The sequence below is a fragment of the Gavialis gangeticus genome, unplaced genomic scaffold (genome assembly GCF_001723915.1).
Source record: "Gavialis gangeticus isolate Ggan-Ray unplaced genomic scaffold, GavGan_comp1, whole genome shotgun sequence".
NCBI lineage: Eukaryota > Metazoa > Chordata > Crocodylia > Gavialidae > Gavialis > Gavialis gangeticus.
Window position 1 is genome coordinate 13,788,065 of NW_017729006.1, and position 16,720 is coordinate 13,804,784.

Sequence of the window (16,720 nt, forward strand, 5' to 3'; positions counted from 1 at the left end):
TTAAATAATCCCTTCATTATTATTATTACCTCTAAACAACAACTCAATGATTAAGAGGATGCCAGTCTCTATCTACAGAACACTGACAACTGCAATACAAGCTTCCCCACCAACATGTCAGTATACTTGAACTCTGACATGGCAGAACCACCCCTACAGACAAACAAGATATGATTGTGGGTGAAAGGAGGACTGGGGGACAACAGGATACCTGAACCACTTCTGTGCCTTCGATTATCTTCCTATAATAGGATACAGATGGACAATTAGCGCTTCCTGCAACAATGTATGATCTCTCAGGATAAGCCAGATCCCAAAACCTACAGAAAAACAAAGACAGACAAATGTGAGGACAAATGGTCAAATCTACTTATATTTTCATGCTATTTTCCCAATAGTCTTCTTACTTTCTATGGTAAGATTCAGTTAGAACAGAAACACTAAAGCAAAGTTCCAGGTTATAAATACAAAAAAAAAAAATACTAGTTTAGTTTCTATCTCGCAATACACCAATAATTGCACTACTTCTTCCAACACAGCACATCAAGCATTTCATTAAAAAGGTAGGCAGTAACTCCATTCTAAAGATAAGAAAGTGAAGTTTCCTAATGTAAAAAAAAGACAGTAGACAGCACTGTTCTCTACTCACTGTTGCTTTTATACAAGAAGTGGACATAACCAAATACTGATGCCTACTGTAATGGGACTACAAATAATAAAAGCAATAATACTAAGAAGCAAACCCTTGTAGCACAAGATTACATATCTTAATACTCAGGCACATCTCATTCAAAAAGATTGCTCATATTGATTTTACCTTATTTTCATATCTGAACCTGCTGTCAGTAATATGGGATTTCCAGCTGCGGGGCTACAGTATATTCCATGAACACTGTGAGGTGAAGGCTGCTGAGAGAAAAATGAGGACATGTTACTTCCTTCAGAACCATTTGTGTGTGTTGCCTGACTTCACAGAAGGAAAGCCTTCTGTACAGCTTGTGAAACACTGGTTTTCACTTTGTGACAAAATACTAATCCACTTTGTTAAATGGTCAAATCTTAAAATGTACAGAGGTAGGTAACTTCTGGTTTTGTATTGTTTTGTGAGCAACAGGAACAACAGACCTAACTCTTCTTAGGGAGGACACAAAACTCCAAGTTTCCAAAGAGGTATTCCCACGTGAAATTAAATTATCTTTGACAGAATTGGGTGCACAAAATCAAGTTGAAAAGCATGGGGTACAACTAAAACCTTGATAACCCAGTGGTATCAATGTTGTAAAAAAAAAAGCCACAGACTACTAATTAACCAAATCATGCAGTGTTTGTATATCTGGTTATGAAAAGCCATCATTATAGTCTTCAACTACCTGAAGGGAGGTTTGAAAGAGAATGGAGCTGGACTGTTCTCAGTGGTAGCAGAGAAGCAACAGTCTCAAGTTGCAGCAAGGGAAGTTTAAGTTAGATAGTGGGAAGAATGTTCTCACCAGGAGGGTAGTAAAACACTGGAACAGGTTACCCAGAGAGGTGGTGGAAGCTCCATCCTTGGAGGTTTTCAAAACCCAGTTAGACAAAGCCTTGGCTGGCATGATCTAGTAGGGGCTGGTCCTGCTTTGACCAGGGGCTTGGACTAGATGTGACCTCCTGAGGTCCCCTCCAACCCTAACTTTGTATGATTCTAATCCAACAGTAAAGGAAACCTACAATTTGTATGAGTAGATAATCATTTAATTAAGTACAGGATATTTGAATTTCCAAATTTATAAAAGGAAAAAACACGTAACGGCTGTGGTCAGAGAGCGATTTTTTTTCTTTCCTTCCATACATTTCACACCCCTGGAAAACAAAGGCAGCTCTCACAGCTGAACAGCAGTTAAAAAAAAGGCCATACAATACAGATTGCTTCATAGTAAGGTATCTTTTTCCTATTTAAAATTAAGTATTAAACCTAGTGGTGAGTCTACACTGTAAAAAGGAAAGTGAAAAACAACAAGGCATTATAATCTCAGGAACAGCTTTTAGAAGTAATGAAGAAACCTTGACACAATACTATAAATGTTGGGAAAATCTGTACACTTTCCACCATATTTCAGATTTGCTGGTTTGTTTTTTTGTGAAAACATGAGTGAAAACCATGTATCATTATCATCTCCTCTACAACAGATCAAGGTGTAAGGGAGGAGAGGTTGGAGGGGAAATAGGGAAACATTTCTGTAAGGTCCTAGAGCCTTTAAATAAGCTAAATTGAGTGTTGATAGCAAAACATGACTATACTGGTAAAAATAAGCCCAGGCTGAGAAGTTACTGAAAGAGAGAACAGAAAGTTAAATTAGAGGCAAAAGTGCTGAAGTGCCATTTGGTGTCTGAGGACTTCTTAAAGAGAGTTATGAAATAAAGTAATGGGAAAAGAAAAAGGAACCCAGACCTGTAATTCTGAAAGAGGAGGTGCGCTGCTGGCCCACAGAGTAAAGCGCCTATCGCCGGTTTCCATATCCCACATGGAGACTTCATTATTGCCTTGAACAGCTACAGGAAACACATTGCCAACACAATTACAGATACGCCAGATGGCTTGGCTCTTGCACCTCTTCTGCTGCGGTGCAGTATAAATACTTGGCTTGCTTTCCTGCAGGATCATGCTAGTCAAGCTTTTTTTAGTTTTGAAAATATTTTGCCATTTTCATTGCTACAGTGGCCAACTTCACTGTGGTTAAAGGGCCCCAAATAACTTTAAGGTCATTTATACTGTTTAAAAAAGAAAAATCTCCATTTTTTCCAATAATCTTTTAAAACTGTGATTATTTCCAGCCGGGGAACAATTCTGATCCTAGTCTGTGGGTGGCAATTTGGTCTGCATGGATATTGGGGCCAGCTGAGCATTGTTCTTAAGGAATTTAAATAACAGTCAAAGTTCACTTCAGCCTGCTAAAAGTAGTTCTCCCAAGTCTACAGAAACTCCTATCGGGGTCATGGTCTTGACCCAACAAAGGTACGTAACACACACATAAACTTTAAACATACAAACAACTCTGCTAACATTAAGCAGATTTCTTTAACAGATCAGAACTCCAGTAACAGTCCAGCAGGCAAGTTCTGCAAAACATCATTTATTTGTGTGTCAGAAGGGGACTGGGTTACATTATTCTTAGACTTAGTATCTACAGTCATTAAACTAAGAGGTCAAATTCAGAAATAAGTTGAAGTAAACTCCAAAACCCAAATTTTAAAATTTAATTTACATTGTACGAGAAAACTGAAGTTTTCTTCTTACTATACATACCAACTTTGTCTATTTTGTTAAAGCAGGATATTTTTAGGCATAAAAACATCCTACTACAGAAGTGAACTGTTGTAACCACTATCTAAAATAATGTTGCCAAGTACTACAATGCTGTATTAAGCAAAAATAAAACAGCTACTTGCAAAAAAAGTAGAGCCTTGGGAGATTTTCAAAAGCCACAAATGATTTTAGATCCAGTGAGATTTGAACAGCAAACTTCCCTTTGCCCTTGAAAGTCCCTAAGCAATAATATGCTAAGCTAAGCACGCACTTTACCTGAAATTACCCATGACTGATAGAGAGGGTGCATAAGCAGACGTCTGATCCGAGCCCTGGAAGGATGGGAATGGCTGGAGATGGGTAATTGAAACCTCATGTCCCAGCATGCCATAGTGCCATTGCTTGTACCTGATGAGAGAAAGAGTTAGTCATAGTTAGAGGGATTTTACCTGTATCCCTTTTTTCTCTTCCCATGGTAAAGGGACTTGTTTCAAGTAATAATTTGATAGAGTACCTCCTGCAAAGAAGTCCATTCTTGGAAAGCTGTTTTTTCTTTTGTAGCCATTTTAAAACAAGCATTGAGTGCCAGCTTTGTAGTAATTTTATGGGAACTTCATTTAACGAACAGTAAAATTAAGCTTACCAATACATAGCCAGCACTGGTGTACATCCACAGCAAATGAGGTTATGAGACCTAACCTCAAGTCATGTTTCAATGTCCAGGCATTACTAGAAGATCGTAGGTCCCATCCAACTAGGGAACCATTCACAGTGGCATAAGCCAGCACAGACTGTGCCCCTGAATTGAAGTGATGCATATCAACCACACACCCATCATCCTTCAGGTCTAAGAATCTGGGAGGGGGGGGGAAAAAAAAAAGACCATTATTCTCCCCTTAGCTGAAAATGGTTTCCTGGCATTCTCACCTTCAGATGTTTTGGGGATCCCTTACGATTGCAGTTTGGACCCAGCTCCGGTGAGAGATGCACAGGCAGAAGCCCACTGCGCCCCCGTGACCCCCAGGAACCCCAACAGGATGCCAGCAGACCACCGATGGCCCCCAGCATAGCCAGGAGGTAAGCCGGGCCCATGTTGGGAGGGAGTTAGCATAGCTGTGGGACAACTAAGAGGAGCCAAGGAGGGTCACACTTCCCTCCCCCCCGGCCATGTGCCACACGACTAGAGCCTTGCAAACAGAACACACAAAGAGGCGTGCTCCTGGCCCAGCGTGCAAGTTTGCTCAGGAGGGGTACAAGGACCTAGGCGGCGAGCCTCAAGGGAACAGTTGGCACAGTAGTAGCCAAACTACTATTTGTACAATGGTGGGTGGGACGTGTCACAACCCAAAGTTCCCCCCTGCGGCTGGGTTCCTCCCCTCTGGTACTTCTGAGGCCTCCACCCAGACAGAACCCATGGTTCTGGCCTCCATTCAGATGAAGCCCCTGGCTCTCAGCTGTGGAGGCTGCCTGAGGACTCCAGGCACATGGGATCAGAAGCATTGCAACCTCCCCTTGTGAGGTTTGCTCCATACTGGAGTCTCGGGAATGCCAGACACTGGAGCTCCAGACCACAATGCAGAGCCTGCATGCCATCAGGGATGGCAAACAGGAGACTGACTCCTACTGCCAGGCCCTTCACCCCAAGAAAGAAGAGGGAAGACCTAGGTCGCCTGCCAGAACAAGGCAGGCCAAGAGGCACTCCCATACTGTCCAGCCAGGGGGTTGGACAAAGGTTGTCTCCAGCCCCAAGACTCACCATACCAAGGCCACCACCCCCCCGGATCTCTGCAACAGGTACAAACCCCTTGAAGCACCAGTAGAGCCTGCAGAGCTGCCAGCTCCTGCAAGTGAGGAAAAAATGCGGCCAGCTATCATCCCCAAGATGAAATACAAAATGGTCATTGTGGGAGACTCTGTCTTGAAGGGGACAGAGGAAACAATCTGTTGCCTCAACCCCTTAGCCCGGGAGGTCTACTGCCTCCCGGGAGCCCGTATCTGGGATATGGCCTAGAGGATCCCAAAACTTATCCGGCCCTCTAACAACTACCCCAGGGCTCCTTATCCATGTGGGCACAAATTACATGACTCAGAGCAATCCCAGCCAGGTCATGAATGGCTACAGGACTCTGGGAGCAGGGCTCAGGTGTTTTTTTATCTTGATCCTTCCAGTTACAGGTCATGGGCTGAGGAGGGAGAGATAAACTGAGGCAGTAAACAGAAGACTGCAGCACTGGTGCCATCATGAAGGCTTCAATTTCTGCAGCCACAGTCTGCACTTCAGAGAGAGAAGCAGTAGTCTGTTGGGAAGAGATGGCCTCCACCTCACTCCACTGGGAAAGCAGCTCTTCTCAGCCAGAATGGCTGACCTGCTTCACCAGGCTTCAAACTAAGCTTGCCAGGGGATGGGCGGATAGCCACCAGAGCAAGCTCAACAAGCATCAGCCACAAAATCAGCAGGTTAGGATGCTCAAGTGAACCTACTCCTATGCCCAGGAACAGAGCTTCTCCATGAGTACAAGGAAACCTAGGGCCTCCGATGGCATACTTACTTGCCTGTACACTAATGCTAGGAGTTTGGGGAATAAACAGGAGGAACTGGTCCTTCTGCTAAACAAAAATTACTACAATCTCATAGCGATAACGAAGACCTGGTGGGACTCCTCTTATGACTGGACTATGGGTATAAATGGCTATACCCAGTATAGGAGAAATCGTGCTGAAAAAAGGGGCAGTGGTGTAGCTCTCCATGTAAAAGGAAAGCTACACATCCCTACAAGCTAAGATTGGCACCCAAGGAGAACGACTGGAGACCCTCTGGAGAATATGATGGGAACATGGTGAAGGGGATACAATGGTAGGCATCTACTACAGACCTCCAAATCTGGAACAAGAGCTTGACCAAGAATTTGCCAGTGCATGGTTGTCATGGGAGACATCAACTGCCCAGACATCTCATAGGAAGAGCACTTGGCCAAATCTGATCAGTCTCAAATCTTCCTTACATGCGTGGATGAGCTCTACCTGTCTCAAGATGTTTAGGGGGTGACAAGAGGTAAGGTGCTGCTGGACCAGGTACTGGCCAAAGGGGATGATCTAATCAGCAACATAAGAAATCGAAGGGAAGCTGGGTGACAGTGAACATACGCTGATCACTTTCATTATCCATTGCAAAGCTGGCAAGTCAGCCAGCAATGCAGCAGTCCTCAACTTCAGGAAAGCTGACTTTCATAAGCTCAGGAGGCTTGTTCTTGAGGCCCTGAGATTCCATGATACTAAAAATAGCCCAGTTATGCAGTTGATTTTGACACAAAACCTTGATTTTGTATTTCAGACAAAAGAGTACAATCTAGTAGGGATATTTTTAAGCTGGGCTGCTAGCATGTAGGAGGCCCAACCTAATATGGAACTTGTATTCTAGGGATCAAAAAGATTGAACCATAAATAATATAAAGCAGCACAAAATAGTTAAGAAAATATACTATCCAATATGAGCAGGTTGAGGCTTGATATCAGGAGGCATTACTTTATGGTTGGGGCTGCCAGGCTCTGGAATGGGCTCCCAAGGGAGGTGGTGCTCTCCCCTACCTTGGGGGTCTTCAAGAGGAGGTTGGATATCTGGCTGGGGGATTATGATCCCAGCACTCGTTCCTACCCACGGCGGGGGGGGGGGGGGGGGGGTCGGTCTTCATGATCTATTCAGGTCCCTTCCGACCCTAGAAACTATGAAACTATGAAAAGTTTAGCAAAGGCTCCAATTGGCATTAATCTCTCCACTGTTTAAAGCCATCCCCACACTACCTCCTGCTTGTTTATCCTTCATTCCAGAAAAAACTTGAAGGAATATTTACAAGCGCAAAGCCAAAGAGCATGACATACATTGTGAACATGATTTCATAGATTTCATAGACATTTGGGCTAGAATGATGTAAGACTTCAAAAATTTTACAAATAATATTTAGCAGTTACTGAATGCCTCTGGGGACTTCAACTTGCTTTAGAAACATTAATTAAATGAAGTGAGGAGGCAAGTAAATACCAGGCCTCACTTTACAGAGAAATACTGAAGAACAAGAAAACTGAGTAATTTATTTAAGATTGAAAGGAAGTTAGCAAGACATCTGGATAAATAGCCTATATCAACCTGCTCTAATCCCTGTACTTCAGTGATTAAAACTGAATGCCTTTTCAATCCTTCTTTACTGAAGTGGCATGACATTACTGATAAGAGCACGCTAGTACAATACAGTACATGAACTCTGCTGTAGATACATACCTGCTCTGTATTGGGTGAATTTTGGGAGATTTAGGAAGCTTTGAAGCTTCAATCCCAAGAAGCTGGATGGCACCATTATCTGACGCAACAGCTAAGTAATGAGAGCCTTGGCAAAAAGTAAGCGTCTTGACGTGTCCTCCAATCCGAGAGTATGTCAGAATTGACCTAAATGGTGGGGGGGAGAGAAAAAAGTGAAACTGTTTCCAGCAGTGACACAAGTTACCTAGCAGACTCAAAAAAACCCAAACCTGCTTCTCTCCACCACCAAAAACAACTGTTCCTTATAAGAATAAGAAGATCCTACAGTTAACTGCTTCAGAATTGGAAAGTGTTGATATACGAGTTGACTGCGCAACCTTAACTCTCCTACTGTACACATATATATCACAAAAGGTCTCTCAACATCACACTATTCAAGTTGCTTCAGCACACACTAGTCTATAGATACAATAAGAAATAAAAACGCTTGCAAACTTATGGTGCCTATACATGACCAGGGAGGCAGCTCCTGCCGCGCTGTAAACAGTGCATTGGAGCAGACTCAATTAAGAGTCTGCTGGAGCATGGTAATTACCATGCTTCAGCAGCCTCCAGTGTCTCATGTACCAGTGTTCCCATGCTTCAAAATGGCAGTGGAGGAGCTTTATCTAAAGCTTGTTCAATGAGCTTTAAATAAAAAAAATGCCCCCACCACCGTTTTGAAGTGCAGGGACACTGATACATATGACACTCCAGCTTTAGTTAGAGCAGCTCTCACAGTATGTGTATAAATGCTCTTAAATTCGAGTTATGACAGCAAAATTAAAACTAATGGTCCAGTGCATCTTCGCTGAATTTTGTACACTTAAGTATTCAAACCTAATGGTCTCCCTTTAACAGCTCTAGGAGCAATTCCAGGTTTAGTCCCAATTTATAACCATTTTTTTCCAAAAACAGAAGCTGCACAATTCTGTCAATCTTAAAGATACCTAGTTGTAGTGGTTTTTCCCTCCATTTTTTGGCTGTTCCAGATTTTCACCGTGCCATCATTTGAGCATGTGGCAAAAATGGAATGTTCATCTGAAACTCGAATGCGGTTCACTGCCGACTTGTGCTCATGAAGGTGAGCCACCAGCAGCCCTTTGGGACGCCATCCTACAGAAAAAGCAACAGGTTCGTGGTTGACTTGCAAATACAAATGAAAAATGGATATTTCTGCCTGATCTTCCTCACCAAGCAATCGTTTGAAATGTGTTTGGGGCATATGCAACACCAGAAACATACTAAATAGGGGTGCACCGATAAGAGATTTTTGTGGCCGATACCGATAGGTGATTTTTAAGGAAGAATATCAGCTGATACCAATCCAATTTCCAATACCAGCCTCACAGTATAGAGAGCTGCCTCTAACTGGTAAGTCTGGTGTGGGGGGAGGGGGAAGGGGAAGAGGAAGGGAAGTGGTATAGGGGGGCAGATCAACCCCATGGGGAGGGAGAAGTGGGGCTGGAGCTGGGGCAGGTGATGTCCAGCCAGGGCAGGGCAGACCGGGGACAGAGCTGCAGCTTGTCCGGGGGGCATGGGGAGGGGCCTGTGTCCCCAGATCTGCATAGGGCTGCAGTCACAAATTCACTGTAGCCCCTTCCCAGCGCCACAGCAGCCTGACCCAGTGCAGCCCCACCCAGCCGGTAAGAACTTGGCACAGCCTTGGCCCCGGCCCCGGCCCCGGCCCCGGCCCCGGCCCCGGCCTGCCTTTTAAGATGTCAAGACCTAAACTGAAGCCACTCCACTGGCATTTGGAAAACAGCAGTGCAGTGCCATTACTTGGCATCGTGGGGTAGAGGAAACCAAGCTCTGAAGTTCTGCTAGGCTCAGAGCCTGCTACAGAATGAAAGCTTCCCAACCACCTTTGGAGGAGCCACTTAGGAAATAAAGTTCAAGCCCATGGACAAAAGGCTTTGCTGCTACTCTGCCACCAACTTCAGGGCTGCTACCAGCAGGAAGCTTAGAGAAAGGATAGATTGGATGTTAACACCACCAGCTTGATGCACATTAAACAAATAGGAACAGGTTACATCCTGGCAGCAAGTTGCGTTTAATATGTCTCCTACTCCTGTTATTAGCCACAGCAGTACCTTCACACTTCTGGCTTTCAGTCATGAAAGGCATATTTTGACTGCTGGAAGAGGGTTGCCAGAGAATTCGCCAATGCTGTCACTGCTCGAACCTGGAAGGAGGGTTTTCTCTTTGCTTTATGGCAGGCACCCACTTTATCTGGCAGTACTAATGGTCAGCAGCAGCTTTTGGTGTATGTGTGTGTGTCACTGTTTCTTTCTCCCACCCAACATCTCATTATAAGCCCATCACAAATACTGCTCATAAATCAGAAAGGAACAGCAGGTACCATTAAAGTGAAGGCTTAAGCTCGAAGGCTTAAGCTCAATCATGAATTTTCAGAGTTACTGCTGGTAGATATTAAAAATATCACAAACTGCAGAGCAAAAACAGGATTAAAACATCTCGTGGGTTCTCAAATTAGCCAGATCAAAGTTGCATGACTACAGAAAAGCAGAAAGCCAGAATGTACAGGTAGTCCACATTTACTTGCTTGGATCTCAATTCTCAAATCTGCACACCAATGTCCAGTATTCTTCAGAAACCAGACTGCAAATTGCAGCACTGTAACTGGCAGCTCTGCTTATTTTGTATATTACGGGGTTCTGATCAACCTTAACATCTGATACTGACTGACTGACTCTGGAATGCTTCATGTTGCAGCCTTAATGTTCCATTGACAATATTTTCTGCGTTATTTATATATTCAATAAGACATCGTGGAAACTGTTCTCACTCCATATGAAACCTAGTCAAAGTGCTTAAAATCACTGCTTCCAACTGCAGGGCCAATATAAGTGATGCAGCATTCCTTCTTCTCAGAAAGGGCAATGTATCTGGACTCATTTCCTATATGTTTCTTTCAAGGAAAGATTCTAGGAACATTACCAACAAACGGAGATTAATAAGGTATGAGATTAGTGTTGGGAGCAAAATATGAATATTTTCCTGGCACCCTTTAGGGTAGAACAGGTCAGCTGTTTGTTGTCCCTGGGACACGTTATGCTTTTCACGGTCATAAGACTCTCTTCAAAAAAGAAATGTATGGCTTAGCAGAAAGTACGCCTCATACGAGAAATCACTTTATATATCAGTCAAAATTATCAAGATTTAGTGTTTACTTCTTGGACGACCACTTCCCACATGTTGCTTCATTTAAAATAGGAGCTACAGATGTTTAGGACTGAGCATTACAACACTTCACAATTGGCAGATTGACCTCTGTGGAAGTCCCAGCCCAAGTAACATGCCTAAGCTCCATAGGCCTATAAAAGACCTGGGGAGAATTAGGCAAATCCCACTCTGAAGCACAACCACCAGCATGGTGAACAGGGCTCACTACAGATCGGAAAGCTGGGCTAGGGACAACGGGATGATGTGTGAGGCAGACAAATATAAGATGCTATACCTTCAGTCCCTGGCACATGTTATATTTATGCTTTGATTACTGTGTTAATTCAAAAAAATGTGACATCTTTGTGGCTGGGTTATATGGTGCCATGTAGCATGTCCCATTATCCAGATGCTGCCAACCAGCTAATTGTCAGCACTGGGATCTAGGCAGCACCAGGAACCTAGCTGGCCTTCCAGGACCCAGCACCTTAAAGAGCCTTGCTCTGAAGCCTCTGATCTTTAAGGCACCAAGTACCAGTAAGCCTCAGGGCATGGGGCAGCTCCAGGGTCTAGGACACAGCCATCCCCCATCTGATACTGAGGATCAGCCAGTGAACAGCTTAGGTCTGAACCAGAACCAGGGCTTCCCAGTGCTGAATCCCCACACTCAGCTGGGCATCAGGTTGTAGCACTGGGCAGCTTCGGGGTCTGGGACAAAACCACCCCCTGCCCAACTGGTGGTATTGATCTGGAAGTAGCTCTGAATTCCAACCCTGCTCTATCCCTGGGGAAGCTGGGCACATTTGAAGGAGATGCCCAACACAAGCAGTGGGGATGAGAAAGTTCTTTAAACTGGGTCAAGCAACAGTGGGAACTCTCTCCAACCCCTACTGCACATGCTTCTTTTAAAAAGGAACCAGAGTGAGCAGCTGGACGTGGGGGAGCTTCTCCTGACCCCCACTGTATGTGCCAGTTTAAAAAGAATAAGAAACATCCCTAGCTGCACTCACTTGTTTAAAGATCTGCCCAGCACTATCAGTTAGGGATGAGGAAGCTCTCCCTTTTCCCACTTCTTGTACCAGCACCTCTTTAAAGGCTCCAAGACCTTTAAAAGGAGGCATGCAGTTGGGGACCCCAGCTCCACACCCACTTTTTTTTACACTCCCTGACACCCATAAAAGTGGCACCTAGAGCATACAGAGCTCCTGGCTCCCCAGCTGCCACTTCTTTGTTCATGGGTGGGGAAGCTTCCCATTCCTTATCTGCAGGTTTTCCCCAGCACTGGCAGCTGGCACTCATGAAATTGGAACTGGAGGAATTTTAGGCTCCATTCCCAAAATTGCATGACTTGCCATCAGCATTCTCTCTAAGCTGTGTGGTGTGAGCAGCCATGCAGGTGCACTCATGCTGCACTGCCAGATGTGCCTGCGCACACCACACAGCTTAGAGGGAATGCTGCTTGCTGTACACATCTAGCAAGGCAGGTTGCACAGTTTGGAGAATGGGGCATAAAATTCCTGCCTCCAATTGTACAACTGCCTTAATGTCTGCCTGAAACCTTAGGGGAGAATAATGAAAGCACACATACTGAATGGGCGAGAACTAGCAGTCTGGCTGGATCACGCACAGAACGTGAGGCAGCAATGTGCCAGAGTTGCAAAAACAACCCCCCCACACATAAATGCAATCTGGACCATATCAACAAGAGTATTAGGTGCAAGACCCAGGAGGTGATATAGTGCAACTCTACTCAGTATTGGTTAGGCCTCATCTAGAGTATTGTATGCTCTTTTGGGTTCTGTTTTTTTGAAGGATGTGGACAAGTCAAAGGGGGTCTCTGGAGATAGGCAACAAAAATGATCCTGGGGTTGGAAGGTCAGTTGTAGAGGTGTTGTTTCTAGGGAGAGAACTAGACATATTTAACTTGGAGAAAAGGCAATTACGGCCAGAACATGCCAGAAGTCTTCAAATAAGCCAGTCTTCAATGGTTTTAAATTGAAGTAAATTAGATTTAGATTAGATGTCATTCAAAACTTCCTCATTGTTAGAATAGTAAGACAGTCGAAAAGACTGCTGAGGGAAGTTATGAGATCTCTCACTGGAGGCTTTCAAGAGGAGGCTAGGTAAGCATTGGACAGGGGTGATTTAGGAGTGGCATTCCTGTACTGATGGTTGGACCAGATGAGCCTTGTGGTTCCTTTCAACCCTCTGTTACACAGTCAACCACAAACACTAAGGAGGCATTTGTTAAGCCCCAGGCACCTAAATTCTGAGCTGTAGGGAGTTACCCATTATGACTCCTTCTGGAGTTGACAATCAGGAACTTATTCACTCCTCAGCTTTTTAAGATATTGTTGAAAGAAAACATAATGACGACTTTTATGCAACAGCTTAGTAGCTAGAACAGTCAACCAAAGAACTGGTGAGCCAGGTTTAGTTTCCTCCTCTATCAGAGGAGGTTCAAACCTACCATTCTCAACTCCTGGAGGAGTGCCCTAACTACCAGGCTGTGGCCTAGACCAACTTGATGAAACTGTTCATTTCTCCTGTTGAAGCTGCTCTACCATGGAGAAAGAATTCAAGATTTGATGAGCCAGAGAGAGAGAGCAAATAAGCATGCATGTGCGATTCTAGTCCAGTATTTAGGGCATCACTGGGAAAAAGTAGTTTCTACTCCTCTTCCAAGAGCTCTTTATGTATTTTATCCAATTACAGTTTAATGTAATGTGCAGATTCCCTAACCACACAATTTTTTCCCACTTAGCATTTCAACTTTCCCCAAGGATGAATGTAGTTTAAAAGATTTCAACTTCTGTCTAATGACACGAGGAGCTTGGACATTACCTGGAGGTGGTGGCTTGCTTTCCCATTCAGCATTCTCCATCATCTGTTTGGCAAGCCTTTCTGCATTGCACTGTTCTCGCTTCTGCTGAATTAATTGCTGGAGTTCCGTTTTACAAGTAGTGATGCGTAACTGGTAAGTGGAGGGGGATGCTGTACTGCTTAAAACCTGTATAGTTGGTTTCCTGGTTTGGATGACAGTTCCATCACTTGCCTGTAAACCATAAGCATTAAAAAATTGCATAAATCAATTAACACTTCATGCTGAAGAGAGCAAAAAAGCATCATCTTTTAAACTGTTAGGGGTAACTAGAGATAAAAATTAAAAACTAAGAATTCAGTATGTAAGCAAATTATCAGCTTAAACACAAAAATGAAGGCCAAAATTGTGGATGTTCAGAAGCCACAACCAACATGAGACTAGAATCAAAGTGTCTCATTTGCATGACAACTTAAAATACAAATATAAAATTACTAATGAAAAATGGAACAAACAACTTTGCATTAACTGTACAGAGTTTCCATTCTGTGTTTTTTACCAAAACACAACTCCTACAGCAGCAGTTACTGCTTTCCTAACACAAAGAATGGCAATTACCAAATAATAACTTGCTTACATCAGACTAAAAATAAAAGCTCTAATCATTTCCACTGTAGTTTTAGAATTAGAAAGGGGGTCACAGCTAGCTAAGACAGCCCCAACCCTGCAAAGTGATCCACCCAGACAGCCCCTTACCTCCACACCAAACATTTAGAAAGGTCAGAAACCCTCATGTTCCAAAGCAGAAGTCAACCCTGAACTACAGAAGGATAGAAAGTGGTTCTCTTTTTCATCTGGCTACTCCATTGTTGTCTACTGCCAAGATTTTTCATCTTCCTCTGTTCTGGTACTGACTGCTGTTAGGCACAGGATATCTGAGTAGTAGTCCATCTGCTCAGGAACTGTTCTACCAGATCATATGTTCTACTGAAATTCTGGATATAGCAACATTTGATACTTGGATAGACTGAACCACATAGAGCAATGTCTGATGCTTAGATATTAAAGTGAGTCCTCCTATTTAAATATATGTGACTTAAAAAAAATGCAATGTGAAATTTTCAGGAATACCTGTGGAGAGGATGACAAAGCAGCACATATACCAGCAGAAGACTCGGAACGAAGAGGTTTTCCAGTCTGAATTGCCTCTTGGTCAGTAGGTTGTCCATGCCCTTTAGGTAGGGGCTGGGAGATGTTAGATGGCTCCAAAGACCCAAACATACTCTTCCATTCTTCATTTACATTTGATTCTTGCTTTGCATGTTTTCTAGCTATACACAACGCCAAAGAATAAAGATTACTTTAACATTTAATTTATTCATCATTCACTGAAATGAGTCATGACTTTAGCACTAGTGTGACCTCATGTATATACATGAAGATTTATTATGACATTAAGTTTACCAAAAGAAAAATACTCTGTTGGGTTAGTTAAATCAGCTGGTAAGGCAACAAGAGCAAACAATACAAACAAATAGTAAATGTCCTATTTACACATTCTTAATCCTCAGGTTGCCTTGTTCAGGATCTTGCTAAATCCCCTTACAATATGAATATCTAGAAGGGATAAAGGATTAGGCTCTAAGCGATGACATATTTAGCCTTTTAATGTCAATCCAATATTGGCCCTGGAGAGTGGCTAGTTTATAACAATGCTAGGCAAAAAAAAAAACCCCAAAAACCCCTTTTCTAGCATGATGGCAATCACCATCTAAAGGTCAAAGTTTCCAATTCTAATTAAGAAATGTATTTTGAAAATTCCTTTTGAGGTTATTTGAAAGCTGCAAATGAGAAAGAGACAAGCAGAAACATGGGATAGATTAAAACCAAGCAAAAGCAATACACAACTAAAGGCAAGATAAGTAAGCAGGCCAATAGTTTAAGATGAAGCACTGACTCAACATGTTCACTTTTTAAACTAGTCTAAAGTTGAGCCTACAGCATGAAAAAAAACACACTTGTATTTTAAAGTTATATGGTGTACAAGAAGCATGTTTTGCTTATTACCATCCCAAATGGAGATGAATAGATTTAAACCCCAGTTACTTAGAAGGTAAGTGTTTCAGTCCACTACTGACCCAATGGAGGTAACCTATCTTTCTCAATACCTATAGAGCAATTCTATGAGTAAGTTTTACTTCAAATAACAGTTTAGACTGAATTTTTGGAAAGTTTCCTGAACACTTACATACTGAAGACTTAACAGCATGACCCACCAGAAAATAAAACAGAGTACACTAACCACGTTTGTCATCAGGTTCCTGTTTTGTTTTAACAAGATCAGCTTGTCTCCCAGTTATTCCCAGAGCTGCCAAGTCGATCACTCCTTTTTGAGAACTGTCATGCAAGTGGCTCTGGTCCACAATATTGGCCTTCGCTTTATTGGATTTTAGCATAAAATCTTTCAGTGCTAACAGCTTGTCTTCCTCCTCTTCAGTCATCCCCTACAAATAGAATGTCACTTCAATTCAAACAAGGAGAGACAGGAGGCAGCAAGATTTATTACTAGTGCAGAAGTAAATGGAATGAGACACTCCCAGAACTTAAGATAAATTTCTACCCTTTAACATGCATTGAGGACGTTGCTATATTGTGAGAATAATCCTTCCCTGGCATCCTCAACCAGCAATATAACTTTAGGTATGGTTAAAGAGTAGAACAGTGACAGTGATGGTGGCTTATGTGTCCTCTCACAGGAGTTTAACTTTAGCTGACAATGAAAGAGAAGGGATCAAAACATGGAAGGTCTTCACTTTTTCATTCGATGCATCAGGCAGGGCCAGCCCACTCTGCCTTATGGACCCTTCTTACTGACTGGTGAGAGGTCAGTGTTGGGTCTTTGCAAAAATTAAGTTGTCTCTCTTTGCAGGGTTCTTTGCTTCCGTTGCTTGAAGGCCTCTAAACATTACAGCTCCTTCCCACTGCTGTACCTGTTTATGGCACATCTTTTTAAAATGCTTCCTTAACTTGTAAAAGCTACATTCTGTAAGCACAAGTCAACAAGACTAATCTCTGGTTACTGAAGTGTTTGTAGGATCAGGACCTTAGATTGTGAGAGTGCCTCGTAATGGGGACTGTTTCC

The 16,720-nt window shown here is 43.1% G+C and overlaps 1 protein-coding gene across 1 annotated transcript in view; it reads right to left on the reverse strand.

Moving 5' to 3' along the window:
• The window catches only part of PIK3R4 (phosphoinositide-3-kinase regulatory subunit 4), a 36,472-nt gene that overhangs the window by 1,837 nt on the left and 17,915 nt on the right, over nucleotides 1-16,720 (reverse strand). Inside the window, exons 9-18 of the mRNA XM_019508836.1 lie at nucleotides 15,881-16,082; nucleotides 14,710-14,909; nucleotides 13,602-13,812; nucleotides 8,522-8,687; nucleotides 7,554-7,718; nucleotides 3,924-4,135; nucleotides 3,557-3,688; nucleotides 2,426-2,526; nucleotides 818-906; nucleotides 212-320 (exon numbers count right to left, since the gene is read on the reverse strand). Coding sequence (XP_019364381.1) covers nucleotides 212-320; nucleotides 818-906; nucleotides 2,426-2,526; nucleotides 3,557-3,688; nucleotides 3,924-4,135; nucleotides 7,554-7,718; nucleotides 8,522-8,687; nucleotides 13,602-13,812; nucleotides 14,710-14,909; nucleotides 15,881-16,082 — 1,587 coding nt within the window. The remainder of the gene's footprint in view (nucleotides 1-211; nucleotides 321-817; nucleotides 907-2,425; nucleotides 2,527-3,556; nucleotides 3,689-3,923; nucleotides 4,136-7,553; nucleotides 7,719-8,521; nucleotides 8,688-13,601; nucleotides 13,813-14,709; nucleotides 14,910-15,880; nucleotides 16,083-16,720) is intronic.